This window comes from Macaca nemestrina, chromosome 4 (genome assembly GCF_043159975.1).
Source record: "Macaca nemestrina isolate mMacNem1 chromosome 4, mMacNem.hap1, whole genome shotgun sequence".
NCBI lineage: Eukaryota > Metazoa > Chordata > Mammalia > Primates > Cercopithecidae > Macaca > Macaca nemestrina.
In genome coordinates this window covers 150,000,891-150,024,676 of record NC_092128.1, presented here as the reverse complement: position 1 = coordinate 150,024,676, position 23,786 = coordinate 150,000,891, and the positions used below count along the sequence as shown (strand labels likewise).

Below are 23,786 nucleotides of genomic sequence, written 5' to 3'. Positions count from 1 at the left end.
CAGGGCCAAGTAGGTGTCCCGCCCTTGCTGGTCCTGAGGGCCTAGGGGAAAGTCTGGGCGCTGCAGGCAGCAGGCCAGGGGTTTCCCAGCTCTGCTATCTGCTTCTTCATAAAATAGGAATAACGCAGGCATTAGTTTTTCCATTGCTGCCGTAAACAAATTACCAAAAATTTAGTGGCTTGAAGCAACACAAATTTATTATCCTACAGTCTGTAAACTAGGCCCACAGTGCTGGTTCCTTCCAGAGGCTGCGGTGAAGCATCCGTTTCCTTGCCTTTTCCAGCTTTTCCAGAAGCGGTCCCCAACCTTTTTGGCACCAGAGACCGGTTTCGCAGAAGACAATTTCTCCACGGATGGGGGTAGGGAATGGTTTCAGGATGATTCAAGCGCGTTGCATTTACTGTGCATTTTATTTCTATTATTATTACATTGTAATATATAAGTAAATAATTCTACAACTCACCATCATAGACTCAGTGGGAGCCTGAGCTTGTTTTCCTGCAACTAGACGGTCCCATCTGGGGGTGACGGGAGACAGTGACAGATCATCAGGCATCAGATTCTCATAAGGAGTGTGCAGCCTACATCCCTCGCGTGTGCAGTTCACAATAGGGTTTGTGCTCCTATGAGAATCTAATGCCCACCGCTGATACGACAGGAGGTGGCGCTCAGGTGGTAACACCAGCCATGGGGACTGGATCTCAATACAGATGAAGTTTCGCTGGCTTGCCCGCCCCTAACCTGCTGTGCACCCTGGTTCCCAACAGGCCATGGACCACTACTGGTGTGTGGCTGGAGTGCTGGAATCCCTGTTCCAGAGGCTGCTTGCAATCCTTGACTAGTGGTACCTCTTTCCATCTCCAAAACCAGCAAGGCAGCTTCTCTCTGGCCAGCAGGGAAAGGTCTCCACCTTCGAAGGACTCACCCAATGGACTGGGCCCACCCAGACAATCCAGGATAATCTCTCTACTGCAAGATCCTTGACTCGGCCAGGCAGTATGGCTCACACCTGTAATCTCAGCACTTTGGGAGGCCGGGGCAGGAGGATCACCTGAGGTCAGGAGTTCAAGACCAGCCTGGCCAGCATGCAACACGGTGAAACCCTGTGTCTACTAAAAATACAAAAATTAGCCAGCTGTGGTTGTGAGCACCTGTAATCCCAGCTACTCAGGAGGCTGAGGTGGGAGAATCACTTCAACCTGGGAGGCAGAGGCTGCAGTGAGCTGAGATCACGCTATTGCACTCCAGCCTGGGCAACAGGAGTGAAACTTCAAAAAAAAAAAAAATTCTTCAATCACACGTGCCGAGTCCCTTCTGCCATGTGAGGCAGCCTGGTCACAGGTTCTGGGGATTAGGACACAGCTGTCTTGGGGGCTGTAATCCTGCCACAGCTGCCAGTCTGCGGAGTTTGTAAGTGAGATCCTGCAGACGCCAGCACAGTGCCAGACACGATGGCACAGTTACTACTGTACTGTCTCCTCCATCCAAGGGATTCTGAAGCAGGAAGGGGAGCCCTCTCTTCCTTGAAGCCCAGTCTGGGGAAGGGGTGGGGCAGCGGGGGAGTCACATCCATCCTCACTGGGCCCCCAAGAGGACATCTTTACTTCCATTTTCAGCCCAGTTCAAACAGGACAAGGTTCCATGAAAACGACTTGAAAAGACAGACAGGGATTCTTATATTCCCAGAACCACTCAAGGCCAGTAACTGGAATGTTCTATAGTTCACACCCTGAGGAACCACATCACAGCATCAAATTATGGGAAAATCAAACTCTTTTTGCTCCCCTGCGAGGACAGCACTTTGCTACCTTGGCCGCACAGAGGAATGTTTAAAAATAATGACCCCTGTCCCATCCAGTCATTGTCTTCCAGCCAGGCAGAGAATCCCCCTTGTTTAAAAATTTAATGTGAATCAGGACTGAGAATCACTAACCCAAAAGGACCCTAATTTTAAATTTATGAAATTAAACAAAGATGAATTTAATTATTGTTAAGGGTTGAAAGTTATACACTAAACTATGTCCAGCCAGAGCAGAGGGCTGAGTGACTTCCACAGCGGTTTGTTTTGAGACGACGTCTCACTCTGTCGCCCAGGTTGGAATGCAATGGCACGATCTTGGCTCACTACAACCTCCATCTCCCGGGTTCAAGAGATTCTCCTGCCTCAGCCTCCCGAGTAGCTGGGATTACAGGCATGCGCCACCACTCCTGGCTAATTTTGCATTTTTAGTAGAGGAGGGGTTTCTCCATGTTGGTCAGGCTGGTCTCCAACTCCTGACCTCAGGTGATCCGCCTGCCTCCGCCTCCCAAAGTGCTGGGATCACAGGCATGAGCCACCACGCCCGGCCCAAGTGTTCTTATTTTTATAAAATATGTTCCTGCCTGGATACACACACACACACACACACACACACACACACACGAGCGCATGCAAACAGAGAAAAAAAATTTGCAAGCAATGCTCCATCTGGTTTGAAAAGGTTCTCAAGATCACTTTTAAATGGGTCTGATGTGTATTTTTTTTTTTAAGTAGCAGGTTCATTTGAAAACAAAAAAGGTTAGTGAAGACCCTGTCTTTCAAAACATAAAAATCTGCAATAAAACCAATGATTCCATACAGTGACTACTGTCAGTTCTGCGAAATGACACCCAGGTTGGCTACGTGTCTCATGGTTGGCCTTCCATGGGGACAGTTTCAGGGGTGGTCCATGTGGGTGATCAGTTTCTTCATCTCGCTTGTGTTAAGAGCAGTTCCAATCATCACCTGAGGATGAGACACAATGGTTCAACGTTTTAAAAGTTTTTTTGACATCAGAATGGCAGTTCTTCAGAAGCACTGTTGTCTAAAATGAGACTGGACAAGATTACAGCTCAAAAACCACCTTCTCTGAAAAACCTTCCCCCAGAGAAGCCTAGGTTCTAGATCTCAGCCCTCCACCTTTCTGTGACATCAGGTCCCTTGTGGCTGCTTCGAGGTGGCACTGCCTCCACTCGACATGACCACACCTGTCCCGAACGCAGCCACTCTCAGCGGCCACCCTGCCCTCTTGCCCTGGCAGGTGCAGCAGCCTCCCGGCTGGGCTCCCCGCCCCACTGCGAGCCCTCCGAGCCGCTCTCCACTCAGCAGCCAGTGATTACATCTAAAGCGCTGTCAGGTCATGTCGTTCCGCTCCACGGCTTCCCCCTCACCTGAACAAAAGCCCCCGTCTGTCCCTGACTTGGCTCTCACTGGGCTGTGCCTGCACCCCCACCTCCAAGCACGAATGCCTCCCTTCCTCACCCCAGCTGCACTGCTACTCCCTTCCTCTTGCACATCAAGCAAACACCTGCCTCAGGGCTGCGGCACTGCCGGGACCCTCTCCCCCAGTGGGTGCAGGCGTCACTCCCCCTCTGTTGAGCTCCACCCTGCTGCCCTGGCAGGGTACTCCAGCCCTGGCCCTGCTGCCTCCCTGCCATGGGTCCTCTGACAGGAAGGAGAGGAGACAAGCCTGAAGTGCTCTGTCGCCTCCCTTCTTCCTGTAGCACCGAGGGCTCGCCATGTGCCAAGCACAGTCGGAAAGCGGCGACAGCAGTGACAGCAGTGACGGCAGGGTTCCACCAGGTCAGAGGAGGACAGATAACCAACAAGTCAACAGAGAACCAAGACAGATGGCGCCCAGGAGAGGGGGCCTGCTCAAGTGTGGGGAGGGGGTGAAGGGTGAAGGTGGCAAACCCAGGTAGAGAGGAGCGTAGGGAGAACAGGTGTAAGGCGGGGAGGAGACTGGGCGAGTGTGGAACTGGAAGGCGGTACATGGCTGGAAGCGTGGTGGGGAGGAGATGGGGCTGGAAGGGTGGGCAGGGCTCAGAGCAGGGGCCTCGTGGGCAGGCAGTGACAACACCGGAGACGAAGGAGTAGGCCAGGGCGAGAGGGAAGCAGCAGCCTGTGGTTCCCCAGGCCCCAAGTCACACTAAAGACTCAGGACGTCAAAACTGACCAGCTATGAGCTCAGCGCCACACTCTCACTCACAGACGCCAAGACTGGAAGGTCCATATTAGGTCTTGTTTTTTTTGCGAGGCAGGGGGTGGTGGGAAACCCTGTTGCCCAGGCTGGAGTGCAGCAGTGTAATCTCGGCTCACTGCACCTCCGCCTCCATGATTCAAGCAATTCTCCCGCTTCCGCCTCCCGAGTAGCTGGGACTACAGGTGCTCGCCACCACACCCTGCTAATTTTTGTACTTTTAGTTGGGGTGGGGTTTCACCATGTTGGCCAGGCTGGTTTCAAATTCCTGACCCCAGGTAATCAACCCACTTCCACCTTCCAAAGTGCTGGGATTACAGGTGTGAGTCACTACACCCAGCCCATATTAGGTCTTTATCAAAGCAACACTGTGGCTAGAACTCAGACTCTGGGCCCTCTTCTAATTAAACTCTGCCTTTGAGTCATTTCATCTAATCTCATGGCTGTAAGTTACACCTGATGCTCCCACAGCAGGCTCCATCCCACCCACTCCCCAAGTGGCCCCCAGCTGCTGCTCTCCCCAGCTGCCCCAGTCAAGGCACCCCTTCCAGTCTGTTCTCTCTCCAGCAGCTGCAATCATGGGACTCCTAGTCTGTTCTCTCCAGTGGCTCCCGCCACACACAGCACAGACCCCAGGGTCTAGGCATGACCGGCAATGCTCTACGTAGCTGTCCTCTGGTCGCCGCTCTGCTCACTCCCTTCCCCTCTCCAGGGACACAATCGGCCTCTGGCTTCAGTCTTCCTACTTCCTCTACTTGGAAAGTTCTTACCCAAGAGGGCTCCAGCCTACTTTTTTTTTTTTTTTAAGACAAGGTCTTACTCTGTCACCCAGGCTGGAGTACAGTTGCGTGATCTTGGCTCACTGCAACCTCGACCTCCCCGGCTCAAGTGATCCTCCCACCTCAGCCTCCTGAGTAGCTGCTGACTGCAGGCACCCGCCACCACACCTGGCTAATCTTTTAATTTCCCCACCTTTTAGATGGCAGCTGAGATGCCACCTGCCCAGATGCCGTTCCCTGACCACCATCTCACCTGGTCACCATGTTTTTCTGTAGTTATTTCCTGTCCCAAAATGCTGTTTTAGGCTGAGCGTGGTGGCTCACGCCTGTAATCCCAGCACTTTGGGAGGCCCAGGCGGGCAGATCATGAGGTCAGGAGATCGAGACCAGCCTGACCAACACAGTGAAACCCCGCCTCTATTAAAAATATAAAAATTAGCCAGGTGTGGTGGCACGTGCCTGTAGTCCCAGATACTCGGGAGGCTGAGGCAGGTGAATCGCTTGAACCCGGGAAGCGGAGGTTGCGATGAGCTGAGATCACGCCACCACACTCCAGCCTGTTAGCAGAGCAAGACTCCGTCTCAAAAACAAACAAACAAACAAACAAAAGCGCTGTTTGAATCTGTTGGCTGTGCTCACTGGCATCTAATGGGTGTCGTTTATTTGTGGTGATGTCTGTTTCTCCCCACTGTCCGCTCCACAGGGGCAGGGGCCGCAGCCGCCTTGTTACCTCTGTGTCCCCAGTGCCTGGAGCAGGGCGGCGCCACAGCAGGGGCTCAAGGAGCATCTGCTGAATAAGTAAAGGAATGGCATCCTGGCCTTTCCCAATGGCCAGCTGATACAGAGTCACTTTTCTTGGACATCAGGCTACTCCCCACTGCAGGCATAGCCCCTGCTAACACCTTCCAACACCAACCAGAGCAGCGGCAGTGGTGCCACGTGCAACGACAACCACAGCACCCCGTGAAGCACCCGCTGCCTTGATGACTCTGCAGAACCTTGTCTAATGTCGCCGAGTCCTGGCAGCAGCAAATCTTTATGTACTAGTGTTGTTAGGACCCCTAAGGTCCATAGACGAACAAGGAGCCTCAACCACTAACTGTGTTAGAGTCAACGAAAGCTCTGAGATAGAATACTGGCAGGCAACGGTGGCTCATGCCTGTAATTCCAGCACTTTGGGAGGCTGAGGCAAGGGGCAAAAGGAGACCATGTTTCTACAGAAAATTTAAACATTAGCTGGGCATGGTGGTACATGCCTGTAGTCACAGCTACTCGGAAGACAGAGGCAGGAGGATCGCTTCAGCCGGGGAGGTCAAGGCTACAGTGAGCTGTGATTGTGGCACTACACTCCAGCCTGGGCGACAGAGGGAGATCCCGTCTTAAAAAAAGAAAATACGCCTGTAATCCCAGCACTTTGGGAGGCCGAGACGGGCGGATCACGAGGTCAGGAGATCGAGTCGAGACCATCCTGGCTAACACGGTGAAACCCCGTCTCTACTAAAATACAAAAAAAAAAAAATTAGCCGGGCGAGGTGGCGGGCGCCTGTACTCCCAGCTACTCGGGAGGCTGAGGCAGGAGAATGGCATGAACCCGGGGGGCGGGGCTTGCAGTGAGCTGAGATCCGGCCACTGCACTCCAGCCTGGGCGACAGAGCCAGACTCCGTCTCAAAAAAAAAAAAAAACTTTTTTTTTTTTTTTCTTTGAGACACAGTCTCGCTCTGCCGCCCAGGCTGGAGTGCAGTCGTGTGAACTCGGCTCACTGAAGCTCCGCCTCCCAGGTTCTCACCATTCTCCTGCCTCAGCCTCCCAAGTAGCTGGGACTACAGGTTGCCACCACCACACCCGGCTAATTTTTTTGCATTTTTTGGTAGAGATGGCGTTTCACCATGTCAGCCAGGATGGTCTCGATCTCCTGAACTCGTGATCCTCCCGCCTCGGCATCCCAAAGTGCTGGGATTAGAGGCTTGAGCCACCGCGCCCGGCCACGAATACTGTTTAACTGAGGTAACAAAAGAGCAATAAGTATGAGTTCAAGGTCCCAGAGAATGCAGACTACATAGATGCTCAGCTATGATGTTCCACGTAGCTCTGTGTAAAATGACTCCTGGCAATCACAAGGGCGTTTAACAGCCTTGACCAACTCAGGAGCTGGGCTGAGACCTTCCTCAGACTGCAAGCTGGAGCAGCTGAGCTGACAGCCGGGCTTTCTTTACTCACCGACTTCCGACAGGCTCTGGAGGCAAACATCTGCTTGACTTGGGACGGCCGGCACATGACCCCAGGGCTGTCGCTTAGCAAAAAGATCAGTTCATCCATGTCCTGGGGTCCGAAGGTCCAGTTTTTACTAGTTGGCAAGGAAATCAATTTAGCCCTTTCAGTCACTGGAGCTAAAAGAATACAATTTTGAGAAAAACCCATGACTTGAGAGACACATTTCACTTGAAAGCTACCTAGAGTGAACATCTGAGGCCGGACACGGTGGCTCACGCCTGTAATCCCAGCACTTTGGGAGGCCGAGGCGGGCGAATCATGAGGTCAGGAAATGGAGACTATCCTGGCTAACACGGTAAAACCCTGGCTCCAATTAAAATACAAAAAAAAAAAAAAAAAAATCAGCTGGACATGGTGGCGTATGCCAGTAATTCTAGCTACTCGGGAGGCTGAGGCAGGAGCATCGCTCGAACCAGGGAGTCAGAGGTTGCAGTGAGCCGGCATCACGCCACTGCACTCCAGCCTGGTGACACAGAGTGACTCCGTCTCAAAAAAAAAAAAAAAATCTGCTCTATGAATACTTATGGAAAAATACATATATACATATACATATATAGACACACATATAAACTATTAAATCTCTTTTTCGAGATGGAGTGTCGCTTTGTTGCCCAGACTGGAGTGCAGTGGTGCGATCTCAGCTCACTGCAACCTCTGTCTCCCAGGTTCAAGCGATTCTCCTACCTCAGCCTCCTGAGTAGCTGGGACTACAGGCATGCACCATCAAGCCCAGCTAATTTTTTTATTTTTAGTAAAGACGAGGTTTCACCATGTTGGCCAGGCTGGTCTTGAACTCCTGACCTCAAGTGATCCACCTGCCTCGGCCTCCCAAAGTGCTGGGAATACAGGCGTGAGCCACCGCGCTCGGCCTACTTCATTCTTTTTAATGGCCACATAGGAAGTCACTGCACGGATGTACCATAATTTGTCTGTCAAATTCCCAACTAAAGCACATTTCGGTTGTTTCCAATTTCAATTGTGCACTCAAAGCTGCAACAAAGACTTCTGTGCATAAACCTGCTCATCTGTGGGTGCATTTCCGGAAGACAGACGCTAGAGGGAGAATCACATATGTACTTTTTGATGGGAAATCTGAGAAAATGCACATTGCCACCAGTGGTGTCTAAGAGTATCTATTGGCCAATACTGGATATCAACCCTTCTAATCTCTGCCAGGCCGACCCCTGGGTCCTTTGCTGGGTGACTTCAACATCTAATGTCATTAGATACTATCTTAGTCAATCCGGACAAAAGACAGACACCACCCCTAACCTTCACACGAGAAACTGACACTGTCACTCTCAGTCCCACATAAGTAAATGCGGTGAAAACGGATTTTCCACAGTACCAGTGCTGTAACTGTAAGAAATGACTCTGTTAAAGCAGACGTTTTAAAGCAGACTCTGTTAAACCATGGACGTTTTCTGGTTCTCACCTGGTGGCCTGAGCTGAGGATGAAAGGAGCTGAGATTAGGCCGGGCACGGGCCTGTAATCCCAGCACTTTGGGATTAATGCTCACGCCTGTAATCCCAGCACTTTGGGAGGCTAAGGTGGGCAGATCATTTGAGGTTGGGAGTTCAAGACCAGCCTGGCCAACATGGTGAAACCCTGTCTCTACTAAAAATAAAAATATTAGCCGGGCGTGGTGGTGGGCACCTGTACTCCCAGCTACTTGGGAAACTAAGGCAGAAGAATCGCTTGAACCCAGGAGGCAGAGGTTGCAGTGAGCTGAGATCGTGCCAGTGCACTCCAACCTGGGTGAAAGAGCGAGACTCTGTCTCAAAAAAAAATAAAGGAGCTGATATTGTTGTTTCTTTCTATAAGTGCTCCAGGAAGACCTGGTCCCATGTCACCATGCTCGTCACCATCACGATCAACCACAGGGAAGAGTCTGGTGAACTGTGAGACCTCCACATGGCATGGATTACTGAGCCCACATTTCCTATTGTGAGGGGCTCCACACAGAGCTCAAATCCAAGTCATAACCAAACCAATCCCCAAATCTTATCTTCAAGGGTCTGTCTCCTGGTACCAATTCCATATCAGTCAGGGTACAATCAAGAGACAAAAACCACACCAGCGATTTTAACAGGGATTCTTTTTTAAAAAAAAAAGACAGGATCTTGCTCTGTCACCCAGGCTAGAGTACAATGGCATGGTCATAGCTCATTGCAGCCTCAAACTCCTGGGCTCAAGTGAGCCTCCTGCCTCAGCCTCCTGAGTACCTGGGACTACAGACGTGCAGCAGTGTACTTGGCTTTTTTCTTTAGAGATGGGGTCTCATTTTTTTTTTTAGAAATGGGGTCTCATTATATTGCCCAGGCTGGTCTCAAACTCCTAGCCTCAAGTGACTCTCCTGCCTCAGCCTCCCAAAGTGCTACAATTACAAGGTGTGCACCACCATGCCAGGCCTGAGGAGGAAAAATGTATAACAAAGCATTACACAAACTAGTAAAAGGTGGTTAACTACTACGCTAATAAATACAGGAATGGAAAATGCTACTACCTCTAGGGAAGAGGGAGAGTCCTCAGAAAAGGAACTCTTTTTTTTTGAGATGGAGTTCGCTCCTGTTGCCCAGGCTGGAGTGCAGTGGTACAATCTCGGCTCGCCACAACCTCCGCCTCCCAGGTTCAAGTGATTCTCCTGCCTCAGCCTCCCGAGTAGCTGGGATTACAGGCGTGCACCACCACATCCCGCTAATTTTGTATTTTTAGTAGAGACAAGGTTTCTCCATGTTGGTCAGGCTGGTCTCGAACTCCTGACCTCAAGTGATCCGCCTGCCTCCGCCTCCCAAAGTGCTGGGATTACAGGTGTGAGCCACCCGTGCCCGTCAGAAAAGGAACTCTCTTTTTTTTTTTTTTTTTTTTGAGACGGAGTCTCACGCTGTTGCCCAGGCTGGAGTGCAGTGGCACGATCTCGGCTCACTGCAAGCTCCGCCTCCCGGGTTCCCGCCATTCTCCTGCCTCAGCCTCCTGAGTAGCTGGGACTACAGGCGCCTGCCACCGCGCCCGGCTAATTTTTTGTATTTTTAGTAGAGACGGGGTTTCACTGTGGTCTCGATCTCCTGACCTTGTGATCCGCCCGCCTCGGCCTCCCAAAGTGCTGGGATTACAGGCTTGAGCCACCGCGCCCGGCCAGGAACTCTTGTAAGAGGCCCCTCCCCACTCAGGCTGAGTTTCAGAGTGAGTGATGACACAGGAACTCCTGCGCCGCAGGAGGGAAGGGAAAGGACATCCCAGAAGCATCCCAGATACCAGCACAAATACCACCTCCCCTGGCGCCGATCCCAGGCTCTCCCGGGAATTGTCTGAATGTGCCCTGGTTCCCAGTACACAGATAATCTGCTCAAAAGCTGGTGCTGGCCTAAAAGACCCAAGTCTTCCATGTCTTTGGAGTCTATGTCCTGCCACAGACAACAGTATCTGGCCAGGCGCAGATGCTGGAATTACAACTGTGCACTACCGTGCCCGGCCAATTTTATTGTAGAGACAGGGTCTCCCTATGTTGCCCAGGCTGGTCTTGAACTCCGGGGCTCAAATGATCCTCCCTCCTCGGCTTGGCTTCCCAAAGTGCAGGGATTACAGGCGAGAGCCACCGCACCCAGCTTCAAAATACTCTTAAGAAAAAACTTCACCTGGCCGGGGGCAGTGGCTCACGTCTGTAATCCCAGCACTTTCAGAGGCCGAGGTGGGTGGATCACCTGAAGTCATGAGTTCGAGACCAGCCTGGCCAACATGGTGAAACTCCATCTCTACTAAAAATACAAAAAATTAACCAGGCATGGTGGTGCGCACCTGTAATCCCAGCTACAGCTACTCAGGAGGCTGAGGCGGGAGAATTGCTTGAACCCGCGAGGTGGAGGCTGCAGTGAGCCAAGATCACGCCACTGCATTCCAGCCTGGGCGACAGAGCGAGACTCTGTCTCAAAAAAATAAAAAATAAAATAAATAAAAATTTAAAATAAAAGTAAAAAAGTAAAAAATTAAAACGTTACCTTATCTCTTTCCTTAGTTCATCTTCAGCTGCTTGATTTTCTCCAGGGCAAATCTTTGCCCTAAACTTCCTATAATTCTGTTCACCTTCACTTTGCTGTGTTTCACGATGTAACTGCTTTATTTGTTTAGCTAAAGAATTCATAGAAAAGTCCAGGGCCGCAACATTCTTAGTACTTTTTTTTTTTTTTTTGAGATGGAGGCTTGCTCTGTCACCCAGGCTGAGTGCAGTGACGCGATCTCGGCTCACTGCAAGCTCCGCCTCCTGGGTTCACACCATTCTCCTGCCTCAGCCTCCTGAGTAGCTGGGACTACAGGCGCCCACCACCATGTCCCCCTAATTTTTTTGTATTTTTAGTAGAGACAGAGTTTCACCGTGTTAGCCAGGAAGGTCTCGATCTTCTGACCTCATGATCCACCCGCCTCGGCCTCCCAAAGTGCTGAGATTTACAGGCATCAGCCACCGCACCTGGCCCCTTCTTATTAATTTTTAACGGCTACATCAACCTGAGAGGCTGACACGTTCTGAGTATTTACTAACTTTTGACGAATGTCAGAATTGGAAAGAATTTCTTCTTTTTTAAAACGCTTTGTGTTTGGGGATGCGAGATTAGTTGGCTGAGGCGAAACTCGAAATTTACACGCTGTGTCTTCCTGGTTTGGATGGCAGTTCGCATCTGAAAAAGAGTCGTCAGTTTCAGGCGCTTTCTCTTGAGAGTCCGCGTGTTCCTGTGAGCCCCTGTCCTCTGGGGAGCTGGCCGCACACTCGCTGCTGCAGTGACTGCCCGTGTCTGGGATGCTGAACCCCTCAGAATCCACGGAAGTGCTGCCGTGCCCCGAGTCCTTCTCCACCTCCGCTCGTCCGTAGGGTCCCTGGGTCCCTGACCGGAACTCGTTGCCTCTTTCTGAGGTCTCAGGAAGCCTCTGTCAGAGATGGCATCTGAAGTGCTAGAAGATGGCGTACCCCTTTTCTGTCCTGGAGGGCTCCTTCTTGCTTCTGGAGTCTTTGGGCTGTGAGGCTTGTTCTCCGTTGTGTGATAAAGAGAAAAGGCCTCTCGCAGTCTGGATATGGACACGTCCCTTTTTTCTTCTCGAGTCCTTAATGAAGGGGAATGATCCTGCTTTTCTCCCAGGGGCTTTTCCAAATCCGCTGCATGCATTTTTACTAAGTTACCTAAGCAAACGGGAACGGAGAAGAGGGTCAGGGACTATCCTGAAATGGTGAGAGGACGTGCTAATGTGAACAGATACTTCACAAAAGAGGAGATCTGCATGTTAATTACACAAACACGGTTCAATGTTCAAAATAAAACTATAATATGGGCCGGCCAGCACTTTGGGAGGCCAAGGCAGGTGGATCACGAGGCTAGGAGTTTGAGACCAGTCTGCACAACATGGCGAAACCCTGTTTCTACTAAAAATACAAAAATTAGCCGGGTGAGGTGGGGCACATCTGTAATCCCAGCTACCTGGGAAGCTGAGGCACGAGAATCCCTTTAGCCCGGGACGCAGAGGTTGCAGTGAGCCAGATGCTGCCACTGCTCTCCAGACTGGGTGACGGAGCGAGACGGTCTCAAAAAAAACAAGAAACAAAAAACAAAACAAAAAACCAACACAATAAGACATGGCCATATAACTCACCAGAATGGGCAAAATCAAAAAACAACAAATTCCCACAAAGATCAGGATCGAGGGGAATGACTGAATGCCTCTGGTAGGAATGAACCTGGTATAGCTGCTTTGAAAAGCTCTCTGGGAATACCTCCTAAATCTGAACGTATGCACACCTGCAACCCAGCATAGTACTCCTATCAGAAGTGCCTATCGGCCGGGCACAATGGCTCACGCCTGTAATCCTAGCCCTTTGAGGTCAGGAGTTCAAGACCAGCCTGGCCAACATGGTGAAACCTTGTCTCTACTAAAAATACAAAAAAAATTAGCAGGGCACAATGGAATACACTTATAATCCCAGATACTATGGAGGATGAGAATGAGGCAGGAGAATCACTTGAACCTGGAAGGCGGGGGTTGCAGTGAGCCAAGATCACTCCACTGCACTCCAGCCTGGGCGACAGAGTGAGACTCCCTCGCAAAAAAAAAAAAAAGAACAACAACCTATGCATGCTCGTCAAAAGACATGGATAAGGATGTTCATGACAGCATTCTTCATTATAGCCCCAAACTGGAAACAATTCAAATATTCACAAATTATGGTATCTGACTATAATGGAACACAGTATAGCAAATGAAAAAACGAATCTTGCTACATGACTTGGGTGAATCTCACAAACAAAATAATGAGAGAAAGAAACAAATCACAGAAAAGGACAGACTGAATAACTTCAAATTAAAAACAGATTAAACTATACTGTTACAGTTTTTTTGTTTGTTTGTTTTGAGACGAGTCTCACTCTGTCACCCAGGCTGGAGTGCGATGGCGCGATCTTGGCTCACTGCAAGCTCCGCCTCACGGTTCACACCATTCTCCTGCCTCAGCCTCCCGAGTAGCTGGGACTACAGGTGTCCGCCACCACGCCCGGCTAATTTTTTGTATTTTTAGTAGAGACGGGGTTTCACCATGTTAGCCAGGATGTCTTGAACTCCTGACCTTAACTTATCCGTTCACCTCAGCCTCCCAAAGTGCTGGGATTATAGGACGTGGATGGTGAAACCCTGAGCAAGACTCTGTCTCCAAAAAAAAAAAAAAACAAACTTACATGACCATAAATTGTTCTCTCATTCCGGTCAGAGCAGAGCTGTATGATTTCATTTTATTCTTTTTTTTTTTTTTTTTTGAGACAGAGTCTCGCTCTGTCGCCCAGGCTGGAGGGCAGTGGCACAATCTCGGCTCACTGCAAGCTCCGCCTCCCAGGTTCATGCCATTCTCCTGCCTCAGCCTCCCGAGTAGCTGGGACTACAGGCACCTGCCACCACGCCCGGCTAATTTTTTGTATTTTGTTTAGTAGAGACGGGGTTTCACTGTGTTAGCCAGGATGGTCTCGATCTCCTGACCTTGTGATCTGCCCGCCTTGGCCTCCCAAAGTGCTGGGATTACAGGCGTGAGCCACCGCGCCCGGCCTCATTTTATTCTTCGAGGCATTAGTCACTAGTTGTACTGAAATGCCAATGGAACTTACCTGAATCAACAGAAATGTTAAGAACAACAAATGGATACTGATGTCGATTATACATGTGGTAGACTTCGTTCACAAGTCTGGAGACCTGCACAAAATACAAGGAGGAGGAAAGAATAAATGACAAATGTTCCCGGCCCCCCCACATTCTAACAACATACTATTCTAACCAACCAGCATGTTCTCAGAAGGAGATTCTTTTTTTGTTTTAATGAGACAAGGTCTCGCCTTGTCACAGGCTGGAGTGCAGTGGAGCAATCATGGCTCACTGCAGCCTCAACCTCCTAGGCTCAAGTCGTCTTCCTGCCTCAGCCTGCCATGTAGCTTGGACTACAGGCAGGATTTCTTTTTTCTTTTTTCTTTTTTTTGAGATGGAGTCTCACTCTTGTTACCCAGACTGGAGTGTAATGCCGCGATCTTGGCTCACTGCAACCTCCACCTCCAGGGCTCAAGTGATTATCCTGACTCAGCCTCCAGAGTAGCTGGGATTACAGGCACACGCCACCACAATCAGATAATTCTCGTATTTTTAGTACAGACAGGGTTTCACCACGTTGGCCAGGCTGGTCTCGAACTCCTGATCTCAGCTGATCGGCCCGCCTTGGCCTCCCAAAGTGCTAGGATTATAGGCATGAGTCACTACACCTGGCCTGAGGATACATCTTTTAACAGCTTTACTGAGACGTGACTAACATGGAATAAACTACACATATTTAAAGTGTGCAATTTCACAAATTTTGACATATACACAAACACCTGTGAAACTATCCCCACAATCAAGATAATGAATATATCCATCACCAAAAATTTCCTCACAACTCATGAAGTGATATTTCACTAACCACAGATTCCTAAAACTGAATCTTTTTCCAACCTAAAGTTGCTCTACGAGAAATTCTAGTGAAATGTAGGCACAGCTTAAATATTCATAAAACACATTCAATGCACATAGAAACGTATTTATGACATTAAAATGTCATTAGAAATAAACCAAAATATCACATTAAGTATTAATAGTTACAATTAATAATTATGAATCCGTCACACTATAGGTTAAAAAATTTAGAAGTTTAGCAGATTACAAGCAAACTCTAAAGCATCATTAAAAAACAAGGGCCAGGAGCGGTGGCTCACGCCTGTAATCCCAGCACTTTGGGAGGCCGAGGCAGGTGGATTGCCTGAGCTCAGGAGTTCTCGAACAGTGAAACCCCATCTCTACTCAAATACAAAAAATTAGCCAGGCATGGCAGCATGCGCCGGTAATCCCAGCTACTCAGGAGGCTGAGGCAGGAGAATTGCTTGAACCTGGGAGGTGGAGGTTGCAGTGAGCCAAGATCACGTCACTGCACTCCAGCCTGGGCGACAGAGCAAGACTCTGTCTAAAAAAAAAAAAAGGAAAAACAGAAAATATTACTGAGGTATAATGTTGTGTTGCTAAGATACAAACTCAAAAAACCCATGTAATCATATCAAGATGATCGGTTTACACTTGAGGCAGAAGTAATATGAACCCTTATTTTCCTAGGAAAATAGAAAGAAGAGAAAATATAGAAATCTACAGAAAATATAGAAACCATGTAATCAGTCTATACTGAATGGTGACACAGAATGTTATAAAATATTTAGTTTCTTCAAATAGTTTTAGTTTTTACAATAATAAATATACTGGTGATTAACAAGTGTTTATATATGTATGTATATGTACACACAATGTATATAATGTACATACTCACATACAAACACACTCACGTATATGTAATTTAAACAACTACACACAGAGGCCAGGCGCGGTGGCTCATGCCTGTAATCCCAGCACTTTGGGAGGCCAAGGCGGGCGGATCATGAGGTCAGGAGTTCAAGATCATCCTGGCCACATGGTGAAATCCCATCTCTACTAAAGATACAAAAAATTAGCCAGGTGTGGTGGTGCGCACCTGTAATCCCAGCTACTTGGGAGGCTGAGGCAGGAGAATCACTTGAACCCAGGAGGTGGAGGTTGCAATGAGCCAAGATCGCGCCATTGCACTCCAGCCTGGGCAACAGAGCAAGACTCTGTCTAAAAAAACCAAAAAAAAGGCCGGGCGCGGTGGCTCAAGCCTGTAATCCCAGCACTTTGGGAGGCCGAGACAGGCGGATCACGAGGTCAGGAGATCGAGACCATCCTGGCTAACATGGTGAAACCCCGTCTCTACTAAAAAATACAAAAAACTAGCCGGGCGAGGTGGCGGGCGCCTGTAGTCCCAGCTACTCGGGAGGCTGAGGCAGGAGAATGGCGTGAACCCGGGAGGTGGAGCTTGCAGTGAGCTGAGATCCGGCCACTGCACTCCAGCCTGGGCAACAGAGGGAGACTCCGTCTCAAAAAAAAAACAACAACAACAACAACAACAACAACAACAACAAACAAACAAAAAAAACCCCAACAAATAAAACTGTACACAGATAGATACGCTCCTTGACTTATGATAGGGCTATGCCCTGATAAACCCATAAGTTGAAAATATTGTATGTCAAAAATGCCTTTGTGATAACCTATCTCAGCCTTGCCTCAGAATACTTACATTACTCTATAGGCAAAATAACACAACACCTATTTTATAATAAAATGTTGAATGTCTTCTGTAATTTATTGAATACTATACCGAAAAAAAAATGGTTACATAGGTATTTGAAGGATGATATCTAAGGCAAAAATAACTTTCGCAACAAGGTAAAGTAGTAGAAAAATACAGATTTTTTTTGAGACACAGTCTCACTCTGTCACCCAGGCTGCAGTGCAGTGGCATAATCTCGGCTCACTGCAACCTCCGTTTCCCAGGTTCAAGCGATTCTCCTGCCTCAGCCTCCCATGTAGCTGGGATTACAGGCGTAGGCCACCACACCTGGCTATTTTTTGTATTTTAGTAGAGACGAGGTTTTGTCATGTTGGCCAGGCTGGTCTCGAACTCCTGGTCTCAAGCAATCCACCCACCCAAAGTGATGGGATGGCAGGCATGAGCCACTGTGCCCAGCCAGAAAAATCTTCAGTTGAAACATCTTAAGTTGGGAGCCATCTGCAGTAGACTTCTGTAAATGCCCAAAATAAGATAACATTAAAGCCATGTTTCTCAAAGTCCTGAGTTCCATGTTATCTGCCTATTATCAGAAAAAAAGTTATCCATTAAAAGTCAAAGGCATAAAGGATAAACTAATACAAAAAAATTGTAAATACCTTTGCGGGGTCACAAGGCCGCCGGTTGATAAAGAAAAACTGTCTGTCTGTTGAACTCCTTCCAACTCCATGCGCGCATTGTGAAATGAAACCTGAGATGCTATTCAACATTAATATGGTGAGGACAGGATTCCAGAGTGAAAAGGATTAGAAATACGATCACATGGCAAATTCTTAAAGTGAAATGAAAACAAAACCCCAGGTGACGAAAGCGTCATTATTGCAGTGCATGGGTATCTGTGCTCCAAATCTTGATGAGTCATCAAAGAACCAGACCTCCTGGAATGCTCTGAAGCTCCTACAGTCAAGCAATGCACCACAGGCGATGCAGTGGGTCCAACACTGATGTGTTGCAGCTCTCCTTATCCTTCCTGATAAATCCTCCGTAAGAGGAGTGGGTCTCGCTTCCAATGCATTCTCAGAACCTCCGTACTGCCGCTCCTGGTTTGTCAATGAAGTCTAACCACTTGTGCTCAGGATTCTGCCCACATTCCCTCCCCTTTCACAATCTCCTGGTTAGGAAGCTTGTATCTCACGTCTTGGTAAAGCGTTTGCTTCACATGAGACCCACCCTAGGGACACCGGCGTTTCCGGAAGAACACCACCTTCACACGAAGACACGAAGCTCCGTGTTTACAAGCTCAGGCATAGGCCAAAAGCAAGTGGACGAGGAATAAGAAATATAGACCTAGGCCGGGCGCAGTGGCTCAAGCCTGTAATCCCAGCACTTTGGGAGGCCGAGACGGGCGGATCACGAGTTCAGGAGACCGAGACCATCCTGGCTAACACGGTGAAACCCCGTCTCTACTAAAATACAAAAAAAATTAGCCGGGCGAGGTGGCGGGCGCCTGTAGTCCCAGCTACTCGGGAGGCTGAGGCAGGAGAATGGCGTGAACCCGGGAGGCGGGGCTTGCAGTGAGCTGAGATCCGGCCACTGCACTCCAGCCTGGGCAACAGAGCCAGACTCCGTCTCAAAAAAAAAAAAAAAAAAAGAAATACAGATCTAAACGCAAAAAACAAACAAAAAGAAATAGAGATCTTAGGCTGGGTGTGGTGGCTCATGCCTGAAATCCCAGAGCCTTGGGAGGCCAAGGTGGGCAGATCACCTGAGGTCAGGAGTTCAAGACCAGCCTGGGCAACAAGGTGAAACCCCATCTTCACTAAAAATACAAAAAATCAGCCGGGCCTGGTGGTGCACACCTGTAGTTGCAGCTTCTCGGGAGGCTAAGGAAGGAGTATCGCTTAAACCTGGCAGGTGGAGGTTGTAGTGAGCCAAGATCATGGCACTGACCTCCAGCCTAGACAACAGAGTGAGACTCCATCTCAAAAAAAATATATATACACACACACACACACAGAGAGATATACTTTTACATATATAGAGATATTGTATATCTCTATATATATTTTAATATATCCATCTACATATATTTTTATATATATCTATATGTAGATATATATATAAAAATAGAGAGAGAGATTTCTCTTTTTACAGGACCAATCCTACTTATGGAAGTGTCTGTTTTCTTATACTAAAACTAATGACACTAAACTGCCTTCATCACTGGCCAGAAAAGTCAAAATCATTTAAAATGATAAAATAATTTAAAAGTTAGTCTAACTAAACAGAGCCTTAAAAAAGACTAACTCAACAGAAAACCACCTGAAATGTACCAGTTACTGGGAACATGGTTTGAATTAAGTAACAGAGTCCTTTGTATAAATCATCTTTCTTAGCAATAGCACTGCTCACAGTTTTATAAAGGACATAAAAAACTATTATCCCTAGCCAGGCGCGGTGGCTCACGCCTATAATCCCAGCACTTTGGGATGCCAAGGTGGGCGGATCATGTAAGGTCAGGAGTTCGAGACCAGCCTGGTCAACATGGAGAAACCCCTGTCTCTACTAAAAATACAAAATTAGCCAGGCGTGGTAGTGCGTGCCTGTAGTCCCAGCTACTCAGAAGGCTGAGGCAGGAGAACTGCTTGAACTCAGGAGGCAGAGGTTGCAGTGAGTCAAGATAGCGCCATTGCACTCCAGCCTGGGCAACAGAGTGAGACTCTGTCTCTTAAAAAAAAAAAAAAACAGGCCGGGAGCGGTGGCTCAAGCCTGTAATCCCAGCACTTTGGGAGGCCGAGACGGGCGGATCATGAGGTTAGGAGATCGAGACCATCCTGGCTAGCACGGTGAAACCCCGTCTCTACTAAAAAATACAAAAAACTAGCCAGGCGAGGTGGCGGGCGCCTGTAGTCCCAGCTACTCGGGAGGCTGAGGCAGGAGAATGGCATAAACCCGGGAGGCGGAGCTTGCAGTGAGCTGAGATCCGGCCACTGTACTCCCGCCTGGGCGACAGAGCAAGACTCCATCTCAAAAAAAAAAAAAAAAAAAAAGACATGAAACTATTAGCCCTAAAATCACTATCTTTAAAAAAAAAAAAACTCTCAGGATAAAATCTTTAATTGTAGTTCTCTTGCCAGCAATCTACTTACTAAAAAAGATTATGCAGAGCATCCGAACAGCTCAGACCATACTCTTCACACACGGAGTCACTAGGGGGCAGCTGAACAAAAGGAATGAGGCTTTGCAACTAAAACAAACAAATTCACATTTACTTCCTAATAAAGACAGAGCGGACTTGTTTTCTTTCCTAGTCAAGCTATCCACATTACAAGCACAAAAAAATTAAAAGAATCTTTTCTTTGTTTTGGTTTTTGAGACAGGGTCTCCCTCTATTGCCCAGGCTGGAGTGCAATGGCTCAGTCATACCTCATTGCAGCGTCAAACTCTTGGGTTCAAGCCATCCTCCTGCTCAGCCTCCCGAGTGAGCAGCTGGGACTACATTAACATTCATTAACATTCATTCACATTCATTAACATTCATTAACTTCAATTATACACAAATACAAATATTATACCCTAATATGCAATAGTACGCATGATATATGTGACATATGTATTTCAATTACACACAAGCACATATATACAGTTTGCGTGTAAACACACACACACACACACACACACATTTATGCCTCAGTCTTCTTGGTCCAAAAGTCAGGATTTTACTTAACAGGGAAAAACTACATACCTCCCACTAAGATCAAGAACAAGATATTAATAAAATGCTCATTATCTACAATTAGAGAAAACAATTAGAGGAATATAAGAAAAAGTCAAAGTGCTCAGGCACGGTGGCTCACACCTATAATCCCAACACTTTGGGAGGCCGAGGCGGGCAAATCACCTGAGGTCAGGAATGAGACCAGCCTGGACAACATGGTGAAACCCCATCTCTATTAAAATAAAAATTAAAAAAAATTAGTTGTATTATTAAGGTCAACTTAATAGTACAAAGATATCAGTTACCCTAAATTACTTTATAAACATGCAATCTCAATAAAAATACCAAAAAGCTTTTTCCTGGAACTAGATAAGCTGACACTACAGTTCACATGAGGTGGAAGAAAATCAAAAACAGCTCAGGGAAAAACACCATTTGGACATGGATAAAAGTGGATCCAGGCCTTGAGACCATCCTGGCTAACACGGTGAAACCCCATCTCTACTAAACAAAATACAAAAATTAGCTGGGCGTGGTGGCGGGCGCCTGTAGTCCCAGCTACTCCAGTGGCTAAGGCAGGAGAATGGTGTGAACCCAGGAGGTGGAGCTTGCAGTGAGCCAGGCACTCCAGCCTGGGTGACAGACCAAGACTCCGTCTCAAAAAAAAAAAAAAAAAAAAAAAAAACAACTGGGTCCAGGCCAGGCATGAGCCTGTAATCCCAGCACTCTGGAAAGCTGAGGCAGAAGGATCGCTTGAGGCCAGGAGTTTGAGACCAGCCTAAGCAATACAGTGAGAATACATCTCTAGGCCAGGAGCAGTGGCTCACGCCTGTAATCCTAGCACTTTGGGAGGCCGAGGCGGGCAGATTGCCTGAGCTCAGGAGTTCAAGACCAGCCTGGGTGAAACGGTGAAACGCAGTCGCTACTAAAATACAAAAAAAAATTAGCCGGGTGTGGCAGCGTGCGCCTGTAGTCCCAGCTACGCGGGAGGCTGAGGCAGGAGGATCGTGTGAGCCCAGGAGATTGAGGCTGCAATGAGTTGTGATCACGTCTCTACACTCCAGCCTGGATGACAGAGCAAGACCCTATCTCAAAAACAAAAAAGAAAAAGAAAGTATGAATTCTTACAAACCTCTGAAAATTCATCATAAAATAAAGTAGTGGAACATATACAGAAGCAGGAAAACTCACCTGCAATGTGTTCATTTTCTGCTGCTCTTGGAAACGTGCAGAGACTGTGGCTGGTAGACCTAGAGGGGGAGAAGCAGCTCATTGAAGTCATAAGTGCTCTGGCTTGCAAAGGCAGGAATCTCCTGCGTAAGAACCACGAAAGAAAGCTCAATAGGCTAACACCCTCTGAACACTCAGCCTGCAAACACTCAGAAGGGCCTAAAAGAGTGATACAGGGTTTCGCCATGTTGGCCAGGCTGGTCTCGAATTCTGGCCTCAAGTGATCAGCCTGCCTCGGCCAACATGGCGAAATCCCCTCTCTACTTAAAAATAACAAAATAATTAGCCAGGCGTAGTGTCACATGCTGGTAGTCCCATCTACTCAGGAGGCTGAGGCACTAGAATCCTTTGAACCTGGAAGGTAGAGGTTGCAGTGAGCCGAAACCACACTGCTCCACTCCAGACTGGGTGAGAGACACTGTCTCAACACACACACACACACACACACACACACACACACACAAGAGTGATGGGGAAGCATGCACTTATAACTTTGTAACTCTAAGATAATCAGGTAGTAATTAGATGAGTTAGACTTTCATGGGTAACATGACTCCTTTTACAAACAGTCTGCCATCATCAAATACAACATGCAAAAAGAAAAAAAAAATCCCATCATACGGCTAGTGTTTTTTGTGGTTTGTTGAGACAGGGTCTCAATCTACCACCCAGGCTGGAGTGCAGTGTTGCATTCACAGCTCACTGCAGCCTCGACCTCCTGGGCTCCATCTCCTCCCACCTCAGCCTCCTGAGTAGTTGGGACCACAGGTGCATCCCAGCATGTGTGGCTACTTTTGTATTTTTTGTGGAGTCAGGGTGTCCCTATGTTGCCTAGGCTGGTCTCTAACTCCTGGTCTAAAGGGATACTCTTGCCCTAGTCCCGCAAAGTGCTGGGATTACAGGTGTGAGTCACTGCATCCGCCCACATTTCCTTATTGTCTCTTTAAACTGCTTAAAATAAAAAAAGCCATAGGAATTGACTATGTGAGCTCTCAGAAAGGAATGTGTATAAAATATGGCTGTTTCTAAATTATCTAACTGAATTTGGTTATTGCTGCACCTAACAATCTTCTATTAAGAAAACTAGGATACGGGAGAAAGAACACTGGCCTGGGAGATAAGACTCCTGAGTTCTACTATGAGCACCTCTACCCACAAAGCCGGTGACCCGGTCAAGTCGTCCACCTGCTAAGGCCCAGGCTCTTCCCCTAGCAACTGAGGCAGCAAGAGAGAATCCCTGCAGACTGTTCCTGCATTACAACCATTCTCCAGGGCAGATCTAAGGGGGGAATCAGCAGACACTTAAATGAGAGAACAGAGGTGCTGACAGACGTTTAGAGGCGGTCGAAATCTGGAGCACGGAGAGGAGGAGGAAGGGCTGTTAGGGGTTAGTGGGGAGTGGAGACGACGTCCGCAGCTGAGGCTGGTGACACCCTACACGTCCCCGTAAGCCCCATCCTCCCAGATCTTCCCATGCAGCGCCTGTTCGGTGCAGCCGGACCCTGCCCTCAAACCGAAACACACGTCTCTCCTGCAAGCGATCGGGACCCTCCCCCTGCCCCATACTCTAAGGTCCCCAACGCACGGTGACTTTACCCAGGCCCTTCTCGCTCCAGGCCCAAAAACCCAAGACCTACCCGCCTGGGGCTCCGCAGCCTCTGCCCCACGGCTCCCGAGAGGCCGGGGCGGGCCTGCTGTCGCGCGTCTGCTCGCGGGGTCCCCTCCTCTCCACCTCACCAAGGCTGTTCTGCTCCCGACGGGCCCGGGCCGGGCCTAGGGGCAAATCCAGGCGGGTGTCCTTCCCGCGGCCCAGATCCGCCTCCCTGGGGCTCACCGTACAGCAGCAGCCTGGGCCAGGCCGCCGAGGACACACACGGGCCAGGCCCGGGTCCTGCCGCCCCTTCGCCTCCGCCACCTCCGCCACCTCCCGCCCGGCCCCTGTGGCCCCAGCGCCGCCGACTCCGGGGCTCACGCTCCGGGATCCCCGCTCGAGCCTCCCTCCGGCCCGCGCGAACCCTGCCCCGCACAGCTCCGCGCCCGCCTAGGTGCTGGCCCTGGCGGTCAGCGTCCAGCCCCGCAAGCTCCGCGATTCCCGTCCACTGGAGGCCAAAG

At 48.9% G+C, this 23,786-nt stretch overlaps 1 protein-coding gene across 1 annotated transcript; it reads right to left on the bottom strand.

The window, feature by feature from the left end:
- Positions 1–39: 39 nt before the first annotated feature.
- LOC139362956 (protein PMS2CL-like) lies at positions 40–23,579 on the bottom strand. The gene is given in 7 exon segments (XM_071095377.1): positions 40–2,764; positions 6,996–7,165; positions 11,046–11,903; positions 11,906–12,217; positions 14,181–14,265; positions 21,636–21,694; positions 23,312–23,579. Coding segments are annotated over 4 exon segments (789 nt in total). The 5' UTR covers positions 21,651–21,694; positions 23,312–23,579; the 3' UTR covers positions 40–2,764; positions 6,996–7,165; positions 11,046–11,526.
- Between the last annotated feature and the right edge of the window lie 207 nt (positions 23,580–23,786).